The sequence below is a fragment of the Xiphophorus maculatus genome, chromosome 15 (genome assembly GCF_002775205.1).
Source record: "Xiphophorus maculatus strain JP 163 A chromosome 15, X_maculatus-5.0-male, whole genome shotgun sequence".
Lineage (NCBI taxonomy): Eukaryota > Metazoa > Chordata > Actinopteri > Cyprinodontiformes > Poeciliidae > Xiphophorus > Xiphophorus maculatus.
Genome location: NC_036457.1, coordinates 8,013,084 through 8,033,333, shown reverse-complemented (window position 1 = coordinate 8,033,333; position 20,250 = coordinate 8,013,084). Strand labels below are relative to the sequence as shown.

Sequence of the window (20,250 nt, the reverse complement as noted above, 5' to 3'; positions counted from 1 at the left end):
GCAACGTGAAGAGCTCAGAAGAAGATGCTGACAATGTGTCCTTCCCCTATGATTCACCCAATCTTTGCAACAGGAGAATTGACGAATATATTTTTAAAGTATAAAGCTTTATACTTTAGCTTTTTAAAGTATAAAGCTTTATACTTTAAAAATTCATCTCGCAGCTGCTGAGTCTCACTTCTGCTTCTGGTGAGATTCAAGTAAGAAACTGTGTTTTCACATCTGTGAAAAGTGTGAAATTAGATTAACAGACTTGAGAAGTGTGAGTCGAGCCAGCATTTAATCAAAAATATGAAGAGGGGAAAAAAGCTCAGGATTGCTGAATCTCTGTCTGAATCTCTGTCTGTATTTCCTAGATAATTAAGACCCTTAGCAAAACTCTTTAAGATTTCCAAAAGACAGTCAACATTTTCAAAGTGTAGCAAAGTTACTGTAATTCGTTCAGGTTTTCTGCTAAATCTTTACATCCTGATTAGAAAGTGTCACCTGAATAAATGGCAGATCTCTATTTTTTTTTCTTTTCCCATCTTAATTTTTAATGAAAATTGCTAACTTTGAGTTTTTTTCCTTCAATAACAACTTCTGTACTGAAGACAGTTGCAGTTATCTGTTAGTGCTTAATATGTTCACTGACTGGAAAAATAATTGGATTTTTGAGTTTCCCATAATCTTGCCATTGGTCTTAGCTGGTCATCAGTCAATTTCCTTTCATATTTTAAACATTTTACATTTGAAAAGTTGAAATTGAAGGTTCTGTATCACCAGTGGCCCCTTTTCAAAGAGATCAGACAACAAACAGCCAACAGGAAGAGTAAGAACCTGGGCGAACGGTCTACTATTATGCCTTAAACTATTATAAATCCATCCAGAGTTTTATAGAGTGGACTTTTAGGAGATGTAATATGAAGGGAATTAATCTCAAACATCTCTGAAAACGGCTTCATTTGTCTTTTTGTGCAGAAATACAGAACTCTATTAGAACATTTAAGATGCAATTTTAAACTTCATGGAATCTACTGGCATTTTATTATCTGAAAATCTATAGAAAAGTATCACAGAACCCCCAACATTTTTATATTTTATGGTAAACAAATCAGAACATGTCTGCTGGGGCGTTTATTTTCCACATAGGATGAGTTATGTGAAATGACCCTGTGGGTTTGAATTCTCAAATGGTCATTTGGCATTCTCTTTAATAGCATAGCAGCAAAGCCTCACAGAAATCATCAAAATCAAAGGTCACGCCTGACCATAACCACTTTGAAAATATTTTCATACATTTAGCTATAGGGATGAAAATGTAACTAGGAGTGATGACAGTAAATTATGTGTCACCTGAGCTGCTTTTCTCCGCTAAGATCAAAGGATAAGAGAATAAAGTTGCCTTGAATTTGATCCTAACTTGCATAGAAACACATAAAGTGGCTGTGATTTATACAACTTGGGAAAAAATCAAACAGCATTAAGTGGTTGGAAAGGAGAGATGTTTTTTTTATTATAGGAGCTTGAACCATATTTAAGGACCAGTGTGCGTGGGGGCGTGGGTGTGTGTGTGTGTGGGTGTGTGTGTGTGTGTGTGTGTGTAACGCTCCCATATCGACGGCTCTGTGACTCATGTGTCACTTATTTCAATGACACATTGTGAGAAGTAAACGATAGCGCTCCTTGGCTCTCCCAGAATCCTGTCTCTTTGAGGACACAAACCAAACAAGGAGTGCCTACCATCGCAGGTGATCATTGATGATGGGTGTTTCCATAGTAATGACCAGTTCTATTATTGGGATTTACCAATTTTCAAACATTTTATTACTTGATCTCATGTGGAGCTCCCTGTGGGTGTGATCCATGCTTCAGAAACTAAGAGGACTGTATTTTAAATACTCCTGAGGCTGGTCCATATCTCTTGTAGATGGGTTCATCTCAATCACAATGGCGGTTCCCACTGTTCTGGATACTTGTTAAACATGTAAGCTATTGTTAGGGTTAAATATTGAACAGACCTGACACAGGAATGCAGCTCAGCCCATATTTGTAACCACAGATGTGATGACCACCTCATTTCTTTAACTTGACTGGTGCCTGTTGCCTAACCTGCAGGAAAGGAATCCGCCTCATCCACAAAGTTTCAAAGCAAACACCTGAAAAATATTAGGGATTCTTGATGTGCCCTAACATTTACTGCAGCTGGAAAATATATATTTTGTTTAATAAGTTAAACATTAACTGGATATAACAGTTCAGCAGTCTATTGATTTCACTTTAAAAAATGACAAATCACAAGTGGAAGTTCTCTGAATCAATATTAAAACTTTTGTTGCAGCTGAAGGCAGGTCCCTTCTTTACAAGCATACATGAAATTGCTTGGAAAATAACGTTTTGGGCTAAGCAGACTTCTGAATGAATTTCAAGTGAAAAGTAAAATGGTAAAAAGAGAGCGACTGATCCAGTGTCTTTAATAGTTTGAGTTACATTGGTGGGAATTAATGCTGACCAACATTTGATTTGACATCAAAATTTTTTGTGATGCTAAATGATAAATATATTTATCATTTCATCACCAGCATATCAAAAGCTCTATTGGTACCAATTACCACACAATGGCAATCTAAGAGTCCATTAATGGAACCCGCCTGCTTGTTACATTAAAATGAAAATGCTTCATTTCCGAACCTAAAATGTTGAATACCAAATTAGAAAAATAAAAATCTTAAGAGTCTTAAAACATATTTTTTCTAAGTTCTTATGTAATTTAATTCAAAATACTGCACATTTCTTTTGAGTTTTGTTTTTTAGCTCGTCAATTCAAAACAAACAGAACCAAAACTAAAAGTGAAACCTATGATGCAGGACCAAAGCAGCTTGTAAACTTTTATAGCCTAGATAGGAGTGTACATTGCACCTGATTTATTTTTGCTGAAGAATGTGTATCTCTTAGGTTTAGGAAATGATGAGAACATTATTCACGTCATGTAACTTATGCATTGGTGGCCAGCCGACTCAGAACGTCATCATTTCCAGATATACAGCTCTGGAAAAAATTAAGAGCCCACTGCACTGAACCCCAATGAAAACCTCATGGTTATTCCACCAAATATTGATCCCCGAACTCTTCCTGAGTTAAAACCTTAGTATTGTTGTTTGTAAATGAATATGAACTTGTCGTCTTTGCATTATTTGAGGTCTGAAAGCACAGCATCCTTTTTGTTATTTTGACCATTTCTTATTTTCTGCAAATAAATACAAAATTTTTGCTTGGAATTTCAGACATGTTGTCAGTAGTTCATAGAATAAAAGAACAATGTTGAGTTTTACTCAAACAAATACCTATAATAAGTAAAATCAGAGAAACTGATCATTTTAAGTGGTCTTTTATTTTTTTCAGAGTATTACAAAATAAAAATATTTTTGTTGGATTTTATATATGAAGCTTAGATTCATTTCCAAGGGTACTTCATTGGTTTATCTCCGGTTAACAGAAAACAAATCCATTTAACCAACCATCACAGTCGCAGCTTATCTCTGGCAAAGATGTTTTAAATCTTCGCTCTTTGCAATTCCAACTTAAACATCACATAATCGATTAAGTTGAGGAATTTAATCAAAATTTCCAAAAACCTTTAATAGGAGGCAGCAGATAAAACCATAGCAGTCACACAGTCGACACACACATTGCAGATAATCCTTCTATTCACCATAAACCACACCAGTGCATGCTGAAGGTTTTTTTTTCCCCCTGAAGATTTCAACAGAACTACATCATTTACATAAACAAAGATGAGACATGGAGATTCTGAGACTAGGCACCCATTACTATACCTTCAGTTTTTCATGACAGGATGGAAAACATTTCAGATTCAAACTATAAAAATGATATTACTACATGATGGGAGACGAGAGGAAACTCTGAGTCCAACCTGAATAAGCTCGACTTTGTCTAAAAGTCTTTGGTTATGCACTTCTTAAATGCATACCCATTGCTTCATACCTCTGCAGCCCTCGCCTCAAAATGCCTCAAAATGGATATGAGTACAAGTCGCCTAGAGTTTCACAAAACATGCGGACTGGACAACCAAACTCCCATAGTACAACTCAGGGTAAAGATCTAGTCCACAGTCGGGATAAAAGCCACTCTTGTCCTCCGTAATCTGAGGTTTGGCAAACAGCCTGCAGTAAACTTTTCTATTTAGACTGATAACATCTATAAATGTTTCTCACTGTCATGTCCCCTTTCTTAGGAAATAATTGGTTTGAAATTACTCTTAATGTTAAAGTTGATAATAGACATGTTTGTTTTCCTGGTTACCAAACTTGAATACACTTTGTTGTCATGGCAGCTTATATTTGAGTGCTTTTCTAGCTGAAAAGATGAAGCCAGTTATTACTGTAATGACTAATATGGAACCCCGCATACGTTCGTCTGACTAAAGCTGGATAGTGGAACTGTGGGCCCCTGCCAGGTATATTTTTAGGAAATGTGTCATGTTTTTTTTTCTTTTTCCCCGCTGTGAATGGTCACAGTTTATTGTGCGTTGCCGTTGGAGATCTCTGGTTCAGATCACGTGTCACTCAGTCAGTGGTTTCTTTTGGCTTGTCTGTGCCACACATGCATTTATTCTGCTTTGTGTGTTTTTTCTAGGTGCTTTGCTTGTAACTTCTTGCAAATGGAAGAAACCTTTCCCAAACTGTCCAATGTCTAGATCATCATTTTAATAAAAGGAAAACACTCGGTAAAGCAGATTCAGTTTGGGTGGGTATATTTGGTAATCTGGCTCCAGTGAGTTGGGCTGCCGGGGCAGCACAGCTGAAAGGAAAGCTTTGTTTTGCTGTAAAATGTAGTCCTTCCTCCCTCCTTTCTTTACATTTTAGCTTTGCCTTGAAACTGGTCTCTTAATTAGCCTGCCGACTCTTAAATTTCAAATTGTGCACACATGTTTTGTTGGGGTACAGAACTTCAAAAACATTTGTAGCTGCAAACTGTAATTTAATTTAGGCTGTGGGATAAAGTGTCTTGCTTTTCAAAGTTTCCGATTTTTATGGTTTCAAAAGCAGCTGACGCATGTTATGAGATAAAGGGCTTCTTGAATAGCCACTGTCTAGACTGCTTCGTCTTTATCATATCCTTGACCGGCGTAGGAGCGGGTGCTTTCTATCCAATGTTGTGATTGGATTTGCTGCTTCTGCAGGATTTACCATCACTAAGCCTTTGTAGATTCATGGGAATCAGAGTTGCACTGAGTCACCAGACAGGGGCAACCCTCTTCCCGTGGGCGTCGTAGAGGCTCGGTCACAATGGACTGGAGATGAAAGATGTCACAGGAGACTTCTGTTAGCTGGCTTTCTCCCTCTCAGCTCTGTGTCCACTAACCTCTTGGTGTCATTTTCATAAGCCCAGTCGATACTCGCAGGGTCCGTCTCTTTCATAACCTCCGCAAATACCAGGGACTTTTGACATTATATCCACAGGAAAAGTCATTCAGTGTGCGCTTTGCCTCAAAGCGGCCATTGTAAATATTTGTGGGTTGTTTTATGGCCTTTGTCTAAATTCTCATGACGTTTGATGATTACGAACTAAACCTACAGTGCTGAATATTGTTTCTCCCTATTATGATACACAGTTGACGTCATTTTCTATTATTCCGTTTGTCATGGCAATCGTTCTGTTTGCATATATATTTTGAAACTGTGGATTAATCACTGGGGTGGATTGTTGTGACAAGAGAACTGTCTTGCTGTGCATCATGCATGGCTCAGGTAGATGGCTGTCCCGTTTGTGCAGATCGCTGTGATCAGTCATTAACCAGAGATCTGGAAGATGTGCCTTAATTCTGCAAATGTGACTGTAGTTTAACCAGCACTCTAATATCATGGTTTGCTTTATTGCAGCATGTGACTTTTTGTTTTTAATGAAAACATGTCTTATTTACTTGAATTCATTTTCTGGATATTTGAATACCTCAGATTTTGCTGCACAGTTCAGTTCAATCAGATAGTGTGTTTCTGAAAGAGCAGAGCCCCTGCTGTTTACTCTGCAAATACACCCCCTTACCAAACATACGCAAATACACACACATACACCTAAGCTCTGTCCTGTAGTAGTTTGGCATGCTTCACCTTGCAGTACTGTGAAAAAGAGTTTACGCTTAAAGGAGTTTGTCTGATTTTATTTTATTTTTTTCTTTAAAGTCACGTTTTAATGTTTCAAATTTGATCAAACAAATGTCATGCAAAGATTTCTGGAGGAAATACAAAATGCAATTTTAAAATATGATTTAGTTTATTGAAGGAAGGAAATTATCCAAACCAACTTAACCCTATGTAAAAATATTTATTTCCGTGTTAAATTATGTATGAATTGTTTCCTGGAAAGCTGAGTTGTTTCTCTAACCACACCCTTGTCTGATTATTACCCAACTGTTAAATTAAGACACTTAAACAAAACCTTTCTGGCAGCAAAAGTTGGGAAAATTATCTGAAATGGCAACACACCATGCCCTAAACTAAGAAATTCTAGGACAGATGAGTAAAAAACCGTCACTGACATTTTTGAATTTTGAAATTATTTCAAAGAACTTAATACGTTTTTGGGACCCAACCAAATTACAGCGAGAGTCTGGCCTATAAAAAAATTACTCCTAGAGTGCACCAATGACTAATCCAGAAAGTCAAACTGAACCCAGAACAACATCTAGGTTACGTAAAACCTCACTTTCTTGAGTTAAAGTCAGTGAAATGATACCAAGGAAACAATTGCAAGGAGAAAACCATTCTAACCAAAGGAATAACCAGCCATTGACCTTAAAGCCACACTAGGTAACTTTTACAAAAATGTTTTTTTACAGGTTTGTTAAAACTGTCACCATGCCGTGATGGTATGAGACAGATAATCTATAAAAACATCAATCTCCTCTACTTCCTCCCAGTGCTGCCATTGCAGCCTGAAGAGATTCACTGCTCCTGGTCAAAAACAACCAACCGTGGCAAGAAGGAATGTCTTAGCGCTGTTAATCAAGCTTCTGTATGTGCTACTAAATATGCTAATGGCGGAGAAACAACTTGCCATTCCAGAAAAACTTTTTATCTGCTGTCATAGGCAATGCTATCTAGCCTGAGCATTTAGGGAAGGATGTGAGTGGTGCAAACAGGAGGCTGATTGACAGCGCCAAAACCCTCCTCCTGGCTCTCATTGTTTTTTTTTCTTCCTGATGGAGCAATGTATTTTTTCAGATGACAGCATAGGGTAGAGGCAAAGGAGCTCTTATCTTTTTTCACACATTGTGTCTTTTATTAGCTGTTGCAACATAATGATGGTAAAATAACTCCAATTAAAATGTTAGGTATATAAATCATAAATAGGTAAAAACATATATACATTTTTTATAAAAACAACACCCCGCTGCTTTAAGCTCAAGTATACATGCTGCTTGCTTTCATTCTATTTTTGGTGACTTAGCAAGTTTAGGTTTAAGAAGAAATTACTATCTGACACAGGGCGAGGTTGATTTGGCCAACTTTTTTCTTAATAAATGAAATCAACATTTGAAAGCAGGCTCTCGTATTATATTTCTCTAATGTTATCTTTTGTTTAATTTTCTAAAATGTAGCAAAAAAGCAAAACAAAAAAAAATCTATAAGAAGAAAAAAAAGTGCTGCATGTTAAATCTTGTGAAAACTGCTCTGTTTCTCTGTGTCAGCTTTTAAACTGCTGCCTTTTTGTTCCTCTACAGGTCAATGTACGCGTCACCACCATGGACGCTGAGCTGGAGTTCGCCATCCAGCCTAGCACTACGGGCAAGCAGCTGTTTGACCAGGTACAGTGAATGTCCTTTTTTTTCCTGTTTAACCTTTGTCCTAGCTGGAACAGAATAGACTTTCAAATGAGGTGACGACTTTCAGACTGAAACCTGTTAATAGAAAGTGGTAATCAGATCAAATGCATTCAGAGAAATGTCATCTGAAAAGACAAATGAGATGGTTGATGTCAGTATTTTGAACTTCAATCCACTTATTTTAAGTTTTATGTACTAAAGATAAATCTCTATTGATCTTTTCCGGTTATTAGGGGTTATGGTGACTTCTAAACATGTACAAAGGAAAAGCTTGTTACATTAAATAGTCTATTGTCACTTTTAAACAATTAAATATAGATTTACATTTCTGCCTTTTCAGGAAGTTGGCTTAAAAAAGTCAAATTTCAATCATTTACCTATTTAAGTGGAATGAATGAAAACCCTGTAACTGATAGGCTCAGCAGGCAAACCTCCATGGAAAATCTTTGCATGTGCATTGTGCTCTCTGAGTATTTATTGTTTAACACATTACACACACAGCTATATTAAGCTTTCCTCACCAACTACACCAGTGACGTGCAGTCAGGGGAGGCAGGTGAGGCAGAGCCTTCATGGAAAAGTAATATATAATGATAAATTAATATATAAAGCTCTTTTCACCCTGTGGTTTGTACTATAAAGTACCTATTTTTTATTTAGCTTAACCAATTCAGGTTATTTTTTTCTTCAAAATTGCTGGATTTTCGCATTTTCCCATTCAAATGCTCAGAAGCGAAGCTGGTGAGGCAGCAGCGAGCTGAGCTTCACCTTCCATTGATCAACCTCTCGCTAACTGCACTGGCTGCCATTCTATGAGAGCATGTTCCTCCTGTCTGTACGTCGCCAATAAAATGGCTAAAAAACATTTAATGTATGAGCTGATTTTCCATAATTTAGCTTATGTATATAATGTACAGTGTTTTTTTTTTTTTTGGTCACCAACTGTGTGTGTAACATGTTTCATGTACTGAGGAGCGATCATAAACGGCAGAGAATAGATTCGAGGTGAGGCAGGCAGTTTTCTTGCCTCATGGCAGGGGGCGCTCATGATCCCAGACATTGTGACTCCACAACTGCAGAGTAAGAGACAGTAACAGCGAGCTAGAAATACAGTAAAGTCAAGTGCAGCAATATATTTATAGTTTTCTCCTCGTACCACAGCAATCACGTATTAATAATCGCAAAATAAACATTAAGCCTAAAACCATTTTACTGCAACAGAGTGAATGTTCTGCTCTTTGTGTGGGAAATATGAGTGTTTTTTTGTTTGTTTGTTGTGGTGCTGTCAGTTGCTATGGCAACGAGTCTGCGCGTATGTGTGCTGATACAGAGAGTGAGAAAAAAGTGGTTTTGAGTTGTACTTTAACAATTTTCCCATTTGCTGTGAAACACAGCACGAAATTAATAACATCTACATGTCCAAGTTTGATTGAGTTAACAGAATTATTCTATGGCTACCGATTCAACTCTATTGAAAACAAAGTGAGTTATGTCACCAGTTTCTAAGGATATAGAAAATATAATTGAAATTTCAGCTGTTTAAGTGTCTGTGAACCATCTTGTAACATCTAGCTGCTTTTTTGTTCCTGGATAAACTCTTAAGAAAAGACCAAAGTTGGGGAAGATTTAAATGGTAAAACTGATTAACACAAATAAAAAAAGTTAATGAACTTTAGAATAGCTCTCTGATAATTTTTGTTAAATTTCGGCTGTGTACACAGCCCATTTAAGGACTTTTGTCCCTCAGTTCAGTTTAGCTTAAAGTTGCGAATGAAACCTGTGTTATTAGAAAACAAAGTGTGTTTGGTAAAGACAAGTTTTTTTCTTTTTCTGTTAGCTGACAGCTTTATTTATCATTTTAACTGGAGTTATTTTTCCCTGAGGCCACAGTCACCTTTTAAAATTAAGATTTTCACTGTTCTGTGGTCAGTTGGGACTGAGTTCAGTAATGGTAACTTCCTAGACAATAGTTTGTATTTTCCTTTCTTGGAGCGCTTCTATTGTAAAACTCCGTCCTTTGAATCCAAAATTAGATGACGAATGATTAGTACGAACTCCACTGTGGCTTCATGACAGGACTAGAGCAGGAAAAGCATTGTTTTAACCACTTCCTGTAAAACCTGTTTTTCAATAGCATGTCTAGCAACCGTGGCTGCCAGTCAGGGGATTCTCCCATCATCTCAGTTGTTTATAAAACCAACAAGGTTATAGTCTGTTTTGTTTTTTTTAAAGACAAACAAGCTATTAGTCTAATTATAGCTGCTGGTGAGTTTTTCCACCCACCCTTTGAGATTGCTGTGCTGTTCCACAGCACAGCAATGCAAAGATCAATTTGCCACTTTGAACACGGGCCTGGAATGGTTTGAACCTCCATTGGGTCATGTTGCTGTAGCATCGGACAGGTTCTGTCGGAACGCTGAGTAAAAGCAGTGAGCTCAGTCTCAGTCTGGTGTGGCCCCTGTGGTCAGCACTGATCACACCTTTAGTCCCCGTCTTTCAGGTCTTAAAGAGAAACATCTGCCACTCCCCTACACACCCTGCTGCAGTTTCACTTCCACGTGACTTTGTGTAGATGCTTCTTTTATTATCTGCCGAGCAACATCAATTTCAGCTTAATTGATGCGTTTGTCAGGTATGTTTAAAGACCCTCCACAGCAGTATTTCTCCACTGCAAACAAATATGCCAATAACGGCACAACACTGTCAGATTTTATAAAACTTTTTAAAAAGCACTCTTGGTTCCACTTTGTATTTGAGTTTATGACATCAACGTCACAAAAGACAAAAGAATCGCACTGATTAGCTGACATTAGAGGAAAAACCCATTTTGAATTGATTCGATTTTGACATTTTATTTTAATCTGTACTGATTCTCTTCACAAACTGTTTCATTTGTGGCCAGATTTTTCTTAAATCCGCACACTGTTATTAAATAATGCTTAGATGTTTTTATGCAGTCATGCCAAAATTAGTAAACACAGCCGAAGGAGGGATTTGGTGAAACACGGAGAAAAAAGGAGTGGAGAAACAAAAAAAGATTATAAATTGACGTACTGAGTTCTGATCAACTGATGTCTGTTGTCAAGTCACCAGAAACGTGTGGTGTAGATTTTTATCTCGACTAAATACCATCTTATAACAAAATCGCAAAACAAAAAGAGAAACTGTTCATAAGATGTTGTTTGATAGGTGACAAACCAAAATTTACGTCTAGATAAAAGTCTGCCTAGGAGCTTTGGAAGGTTCGATTGATGAAACAAATCCAGTTTGGTTTATAGGTGCCTGATGCAAAATGCCAAACAAATTCTACCCGACACCCAACTGCTATGTCTGAGCTACATTCAAAGTTTGCTGCAAAGTTGTTCTAAATAAAGCAGGTAACAGCTCTGATCTTAGCATGTTCTTAATTTTACTTATTCTTCATGTTAGTAAACTCACCTTTTTTCACTATCATAAAAAGAGACTTTTCCTCACCTCAAAAGAGTACTCTTTCATCTTTGTGCTTTTTGTCGCTGTTCAACAGCCTGACTCTGTCTGTGAACTCCACCCTTCCCTTCAGTCAGTGGACTTTAGGTTATTCAGTTCAGAGGATGCAGAGTTCTGCCGTTTCAGTCCAGCAACATTCCCTTCTTTCTCTGCTTGGCCTAAATCTCATAAACCAAGAGGAGTTGGTCTCAGTCCTTATGTGATGGCTGGTAGATGAATCTATATACTCCAGCTTTCTGCCATTGTGGTGTGTCAACTTTCACTCTTTTGCCTAAAATGAGTCTGAGGTAGCTGGTGACTCAGTAGCTGAGAAGGATCCACATCTTTAAACTGACCACAATGGTTTCAGTGTCTGTTTTTATTATGTAATTTTCATTGTATTTAAATGTATTTTTCGTACTGACCAAATTACTGATCACAAAGAGATTTCTGATTCTCATTTTTATTGTGCACATGTCAGCTAGCTAGCTAGGAAGCTATCACAAAGTGCTAGACGGCAGGTTAAGAAGCTAGCATCTGGTGCTAGAAAGCTAGCTAGCTAAGAAGAAGAAAGCGCTTTCTAGCTTCTTAGCTAGTAGCTAAGAAGAATATTAGATCAAAATTCTTCTTCTTGGCTAGTAAAAGCAAGCTTGGATGATTGTAATAATCTCTATATTTAGTTTATTTTCATTAAAGATCTGCTGGTGGAAAGAGGTGGATTTTTTTTACTTACAAATCTGTTTACATTTTGTTATATAAATATCTTGAACTAAGGTTCATATCTCCGTTTATATATTAAACATGTTTATTCTTCTAGTGCACTAATAACGTGTTGCCTAACTGAGGAAGATTTATATAAAATTCTGCAATCCCTGTTAAAAATGTGCTATTTAACCAGGTTTAAATTTCAAACCTGTCTATTTAAACCTATATAAAAGCATAAGCCCTTAACTTATGCTTTTATGAAGATTTCTTTCAGTAATGTTTCAGTAATTACGAAACTGGGGGTCTGAACCCTCAAAAGTCATGAGAACTTGCCAGAACACCTTCCTCTTACAGAACAAATGCAATTTGGATTTAAAATGGGTTTATTTCTTCGTTAGGTGAAACTTGTTTAAGCTATAAAAGAGCTTAATAATTTATTGTAACTCAAAAAACAGATTATGTGTGTCTGTGTGGCCGCAAACTGTATCTCCATCTCACTCAGTCAGGCCTGAAGCAAAAACAACCATGAAAGGCCTGCTTGTTTTGGGAGAATCTCTTGTTTCAGGCGTCTTCCTGATGTTGCATTAAGTACAATCCATTAGGTGCTGCCTGAACTTGAGCCATTTGTGTATTTAGTCCCACATCCCAGTCTGATTCTGTATTTTGTGCAAACCACAGACTGTGTGGGAGTTTTTGAGTTTATTTTTATCGTTCTTGGAGCTTATCCTTGGCGTATGCAGCCTTGCCAACATGTTCACTTAAACTTCAGCCAGACATCTTACCACCTCACCTGCTGACTGGGTGGAGATTTTTGGAATAAATGTGTTCAGAAAGGGCCTGGCAAAGGGTCGACTGACTTAATAACAGATGCATAGAAGCAAAAATGTAAAAAAAAAAAAAGTCCCTCTCTGGTGTAGGAAAACTTCTGTGCAACCCATAAAGACAGACTCTGGTTTCTCTCAGTAGCCAGTGGAAAATTGTAACTCCTCTCGTGTAAGAAGTGATTATTCCAAACCTATAACTGTCTTTTCCCAGAATTAAAAAACTTATTGTAAGGGGAAAATAAAACAGTAAAACTGCCTATCTTTAAGTATTCCTGTTTTTCCAATGCGGTTTGACTTTTCTGCATTGATGGATACTAATAAAAATTGTCGTTGAACAGTTTCTATCTGAAGATGCAGACCAGCTGTTTGTGTTCTTGCCTATTGTCATACTAGTAGGTTGTGTAAATTTGGGTATAAATAATTGTTCATTATTAATAAAACTAGTAATTTCGATCAAAAGTACTCAATTGAGAAAATTGCCAAGTGGTGTAGTCTGTTATTATTTATAAATAATGCCTGATTTGACCTAGATTTTATAATAATAGATGATGGCACTAGTCTAGCACAGGTGTTACCTGAACAGCAGGACACTACACAGGTGTATGGAATGAAATACAAATAACTTCTCTCAAATATACAAGGGTATATTAACAATAAACTCATGTTTAAAAAAAAAAACAAAGGGTAAATGTGCGTTAATTTTTCGTTGTGCACAGTTAAATGCTTTATTCACCAAGTCTGAATTGGTAATCAGTTAGCTGCAGCATTGACTCAGAACGTGGTCGGCTCAACTCCGGTCCAGGATCGGACCACAGCGTTTGTTCAGGGGTTTGTTTGGGGCATTTTCCTACCGCTGGTTTGCGTAGGCAGCAACTCGGTGAAGCTGTGTTTCTCTGCTCTCGACTGAACATCGGCTGCCTTTCTTCTCCTTCAGTGGGGTGGCAGTCAGCGTTAGTTTTTGACAGCAATCTTGGAGAACTTGTAGCTTCAAGGTTCCTTTTGCAGCGTTCCAAACAAAACCAGTATCAAGGTTTACTCCTTTGACTGATTAATGCAATAGTCTTTCATTTTGGATCCAAAGCTCCTGAACGATGGGCAGCCTTCCTTCACCAGTGAAGAAAGGGGGTTTTGGGTTGCGTGCTGCCTCCCTGATTTTTTCTCACTGCTTAACAAGAGGTCAGAAGAGTAAAACTCCTCCTCTTCCTGTTCCTGGGACTTGAGTTGTATTGTTAAATTGATAGTTATCATACCATCCCTTCATGGTTGAATGTCTAACACTGTGTTCCTGAAGTTGGAGTACACAACACCAGTCATGCAACACATCCTGGTTTTACAGCATCACTCCCTCCCATTGGTTGGACAATAAAACTGCTTTGTTGAAGCTTAATAACAGAAAAGCTTGTGAACAGAAAACCCTTCATTTAGAGAGCTGCTGCTTTGCCAATAAGGGTAAAATATGAGTGTCTGTCCTCTCGCGCAAAATATAGATCACAAAACTTAAAATTAGGAGTAAGGTTTATCAAAAATAAACATGTTTATGGTCTGTTTTTTAGTAATGGTTCACTTCTTTACCCAGTTCTTGGCACTTAGGCCTTGTAATTTAATAAAACCAACAAATTAGCTTGGTGCCTTTTGTAAATTTGAGTTGAATTGAGATAACATGCTGAAAAATTTTAATGCGGTTTATTAACTTATTGCTTTAGAGGAAGATATATTTTGTCGTGGAAAAACTGTTACAAAAACAACTGTATCTGTAGGTACAATCTCTTCCTGCTGTAAAAGTTATGTCGCCACATATTGCTTTCCTAAAGCATGGGTTGTGTGTTTTTAGTATCGAGTCCTGTCAACACTGCATGATAAAATACACTGATGTCCCTCTCAAATTTTCCCAGATTTAAAAAGAAATGTTTTTTTAATTAAAAAGATAAGTAGTTTGCTTTGAGGAGGTTTTTATTTTATTATTATTATTGTTTTTTTTTTTTTTTTTAGCTTTTTCATGTTTTTAAATCTGCCTGACCAGTAGCAACTTACCATTTCCTCTTCGATATTTAAATATGACCATCAATCTTTTTTATTTTGAGGAACATTTTTCATTTATATTTGTGCATTTCATTATTTGGTCAAATAATCATTAATTATTGATTTAAAAATATGAAGGGGAAAAAATTGCAATGAAAAGTAGTACAGTAGTTTATATGGAAGCCACAACCTATAAACATTTTGCTGTTTTATTTTTATTTAGGTGTTAAAAACCATCGGTGTACGTGAGGTGTGGTTTTTCGGACTGCAGTATGTCGACACCAAAGGTTACCCCAACTGGCTAAAACTGGACAAAAAGGTAAGCACATATTTAACAAAAAAGAAAAATAGATGATTTTTCATGATATTCGGGTTATAATGAATACTAGAATAGAAATGGAAGGATCTTGGGTATAAAGTGACATTTCCAGATAAATAGCTACTTTAGTTTTTGCAACCCTGTGAACTGAAAAGTGATTTCAGTGACCTGATGTCTGCGTTTTAGTAAATCAGTAGCTACCACGCTGCTATGTGTGTATTTTACATATGTAGTGCATGGCAGCTTATTTTCAGTCGCTTCCTGACTGCATGTTATCAGCTGGAGGTAAATTATTTGAACTTTATGTAAGCCACCATTTCTTTATCTTTCTCTTTTGTAAACATTTGTTACCTGGACTACACCAGGCACTTTCTTTCTCTGAGATATGGATAATCTAACCTAACTAAAGTAAATTGGGCTGCAGATGAAGTAATGTCTGCAAAGACGCAGGACTCCAGATGTTCTGGATATAATTTGTCTATTTTGAAGCTAAATAGACCAACTAATGGTTTACTTTACGGAAAATCTCTTAATGGGTAATTCCACTGATTTTTTTTTAGAAATAAGAACCCATATGCAGATGGTTAATATGTGCTTAAAAACTCCATTGCGAGCCTGGCTGTTATGTAATTCAGTAATGTGCCACACAACTGCAAAAAGTTGGTCAATAAGTTTGCATTAGTCAGTTTGAGGTTAATGTCCTCTGCATCACATGCTAACCTCTGTTTGCTAAGCTTAGAAGTTGCCTCTCAGCATTTTACTATCAAAAACAAGGGTCACGGAGAGACGCATAGAAAAAGAGAATGGGTTGTTTGCATCAGTCAGCAGCAGGAAGCTGTTCCCAGGGTGCTAACTGGGCGCTGCAGCTAATCAGCACAATAAAAAGTTCAAACTGGAACATTCCTGGTTTTAAGCCATCAATCAAGAGTGCTTGGTTCCTGTTTTGTATTTAGAGGAAGGAGGACATTGTGAAAATGTTCACTGAGCTGGCAGTTGTGAAAGTTGACTTCTAATGAAAGGGAAGCTAGACTCCTTAATTGATGAATTAAGTACACGATACTACAATGATTCAGTTGATTTCCAGCTTCTACAGGTAATGAAATGTCTTGTGGAAGAGCAACAAGTGTCTGAACAGCTCTCTAGTAGATTTTAGGTTTCTTTACTGCAGACTCTATCGGATATTCTTCTGCGATTGATAATTGAAATCATTCCCACCACTATGTGTCATCATGATGTGTTTATGCACGTAATGGTTTACAAGAAGGTCAGAAAGTTATATTTTGGTCTCGTCTGACCAGATCAGTGTCTTTCCACAGACTGCAAGCAGGCTCACTTCTAGCTTTTTACGGCTAACTGAGCTTTTCAATCCCCTACAGGTGTCATCTCAAGATGTGAAGAAGGACAACCCACTACAGTTTAAGTTTCGGGCCAAGTTCTTCCCTGAGGACGTTTCTGAGGAACTGATTCAGGAAGTCACCCAGAAGCTCTTCTTCCTGCAAGTAAAAGAGGGCATCCTTGGCGACGAGATCTACTGTCCACCAGAGACCGCAGTCCTGCTGGCCTCCTACGCAGTCCAGGCCAAGTTTGGTGACTACGACAAAGAAGTCCACCGGCCTGGATATCTGGTCAATGAACGCATGCTGCCTCAGAGGTAAGATGTGCGACGTTGTTTTCTTCTAGATTTGAATAATTGGCATGTTCTTATTATTATTTTTGCACTCCACTTTAACTGGTAATTTTACAAAGAAGAAGAAATACTATTAGCGGGGTAATTACCAAAAAATGTTTTTTACAATCCAGTTGTGTAACATTAGTTTTGGTTATGCAGCACAGCAAATCACTGGATTTTCTTAGTGATTGCTGCTGAGATGTAAATAAGTGTTTTAATTATGTGTGTTTAGAGTCATGGAGCAGCACAAGTTATCCAAAGAACAGTGGGAGGAACGAATCCAGGTGTGGCACGAGGAGCACTCTGGGATGTTGAGGTGAGTTATTAAACTCAGTTTGTGTTGATAATTTTAAACTCTGCTGTGAGAAGTGCAGTGGCTGATTGGCCGATCGTTTCCTGATCGTCTTGCAGGGAGGACGCCATGTTGGAGTACCTAAAGATTTCTCAGGACCTGGAAATGTACGGAGTCAACTACTTTGACATTAAGAATAAGAAGGGAACAGAGCTGAGGCTGGGAGTGGACGCACTGGGTCTCAACATTTATGAGAAGGACGACAAGTAAGCATTTTGTTATTTATAAGATTACTTATTCCAAAAGTAAAAATACTTTTGGTGTTTCTTTATATTCTGACCTACAGTTTGGTTGTACAAAGCTAAACTTCTTGGCCAGATGTATGTTGACTGGAATCTCTTTTAGTCCTGTTGAATTAGGACTGTAATGTCAAATGGTTGTTTGTCTGTTATTCTTTAAATTCTTAATAGACTTTTATGATATATTTCTGGTTTTAATTAATTAATTTTAATAGTTGATTTCTGGTCTCTTCTTATTAGCAGGTCAAAACTTTACAAAAACAGTTTTTGCCAATTCAACATAACACACATAAATTATTGCCATTTATCATACGTTTAATACCGTTTCTGCTCTCAGCGACCATTACATCTTAATACGAGGAGCAGATTTAATGTCATACAAAACTGTCTTTAGCACACTAATAACTTTCTTTTAAGCAACTTTTCATATCTGTTCTTGCTTGGAACAGCTATAAAACTTTTTGTGCATTTGTATTAGGAGTTGAGTACTGTTTTCTAAATCTATTGGAGAAATGTTTAAAATAAATTTAAAAGTATTAAAGTTTTTTTGTTCTGAGGAGCAGTTAATTGCTTAAACACACATATACTGAATTAAAAAACAGGTAAACATAGATGGTAAAGTCTCCTTCTTAACACAATAATGAATCTGAAACACTAAAGATGTTAAGTCTGAAGTGATCGCTGCATGATTAGGCCTTTGCTGGCTGGATTGCACAGATATTTTATTGGTGGTGATAATCAGTCTAGAAGTTGTTGGCTCTTTCAGTTTCAGGTTGAATTGTCGTTCTTTATGTTGAATTTTCAGAGGAATAAACATGTTTCCTGTCAATTAGATTTTATTAGGTGTGTTCACATTTATTATTTTAATTCTCTATAAAAGAATGTGTTAATCCATATACACAACTATCAGTAGTGCAATTATTTAATTGTGGTGGATTATTAGAGCCTTTAATAGTCACGTAATCATAGTTTCAATTAGATTTAAGCTGCAGATGTTTCACGACAAAGGCATTTATCATGATTTTCGCCTGACTCAGGCCGAGCTCTTCCCACTTAAAACACTAAGATAAACTTGCTGAACCAGGTTCACATCTGCCAGCAGTCAACACTTACTTTTCCTGTTCGAGAGTAAGAAATGAAAATATTCCTTTCATCTTTGAAGGGTTTCTGGGGCCTACATGTGTAGATTGCTGCTCACATCCCACAGAGATCAGATTTTTATGTGCACCTTATTTACAGAGCAGTACAGTGTGGGGGATTATCACCCTGTGTATTTGGTGAATTAAATTCAGACAGATCCTGTCCTCTGTGGGATTAGTGGAGTGAAGTGCACCGTGTTAAAGTAGCTCTTTGTCCCAGGTGACTTGCCTTTCAGTCACTGACCTTATACTGGAAATGCTGCCAGCTCTGCTGTAGATTAGAGTCCACCTTGTGTTAAAGTGGCTCCTCTGGTAGCTTCCAGGCCAGCCTGCTGCTGGTGGAAGAAACAAGCGCAGCACATTTTGGTAATGTTAAGGTTAAGCCACCCACCTGCTTCATACTAAGAACTTTAATTGAGGCTTCACTGCTTAATTCTTTGTCTTTTTAAATTACTGAGTGAGTATTTAGGAAGATCCAGTTTGTAATTTATTATGACTGTGATTGTAAAGCATTCAGGAACAGGACCTTGTGTGTGTGTGTGTGTGTGTGTGTGTTTCTGAACGTCTTGTCCTGATGAGCAAAGAAAGGCCTCTCCTCTGCGCTGCCCTCTGCTGTAACCATGCCAACACTGACTGGTTTTTCAAGCTTTGCGGCACTTAAGAATGTGAGGCTGAACTGTAGCACAGTCTTTCCCAATGAGGGCGACCGACCCACAATGCAACAGTGCAGCCAAGGCTTCACTGAGGTATAGCCTGGAGCAAAAGGTTTAACTCCTTATGCTCCTGAAGTACATAAAAAAAATCTTCTGCTCTATAAATTAAAACCTGCAGAGATTAATATATCACATTACTTGTGGTTATTTTGAAACATTTCTCATGATTTGTAAATCTTAGCATCTTTCAGGATGGGAAAGTTAGACGAATCCTAAGATAAGATCTTAAACATTCTTTGAAGATATTTTGTTTAAAAAAAATATACAGAACAAAACAAATGGCTTTAAGTACCATATTTTATTTTTTATTTTGAAGGAGACATTACACTCTCAGGGTATGACGACCCTTGACCCTTATTTTTTTTAACAGAACCTTTTTATTAGTTTGTTGTCCTTTGAGAAATTTGTAACAAGTATAAAGTATAATTAAATTTTATTTTAAATGAGAAATTATTATTCCAGTGGTAACGCAAAAATGTATGAGTGACTGGCAGTGCACAGCAACAAGTGGAGGAGGGGCACTACTGTGTTACTCTATAGGCATATTTTAGCACTTTTTTCCCCCTGTACTTGTTACCTTTTTATAACTACTTTTTCTCATCTTGTCTAAAACCTGGCTGTTTAGCTGAGATATGTTCCTGACTCCAAGCAGCAGGAGTGAAAAACATTAATCAGTCAATCAATCAAAGTTTATTTGTACAGCACATTTCAGCAACAAGGCAGTTAAAAGTGCTCTATATCATAAAAACATCATGAACGCATAATTTCGTCAACAATTCTGAAAGCCAGTAACAGAAATTGCATTTTGTCAAGTGGCATTAAGTAACATTAATCAGTATATTAATAACAACTGAATAATTGTTTACTTTCATCTTGGAACATAACATCTGTAAATCTTCCAACTGTACAAAGAGTCTGCAATTTAAAGATTGTATTTTAAATAAAATCTGTAACACACTGGTACTCGGCATGGCTTGCTG

General features: G+C 37.1%; 1 protein-coding gene across 1 annotated transcript in view; it reads left to right on the top strand.

The window, feature by feature from the left end:
• The window catches only part of LOC102220601 (ezrin-like), a 34,554-nt gene that overhangs the window by 3,137 nt on the left and 11,167 nt on the right, over positions 1 to 20,250 (top strand). Inside the window, exons 3-7 of the mRNA XM_005803123.3 lie at positions 7,725 to 7,808; positions 15,063 to 15,158; positions 16,535 to 16,809; positions 17,060 to 17,143; positions 17,239 to 17,385. Of these exons, the coding sequence (XP_005803180.2) occupies positions 7,725 to 7,808; positions 15,063 to 15,158; positions 16,535 to 16,809; positions 17,060 to 17,143; positions 17,239 to 17,385 (686 nt within the window). The remainder of the gene's footprint in view (positions 1 to 7,724; positions 7,809 to 15,062; positions 15,159 to 16,534; positions 16,810 to 17,059; positions 17,144 to 17,238; positions 17,386 to 20,250) is intronic.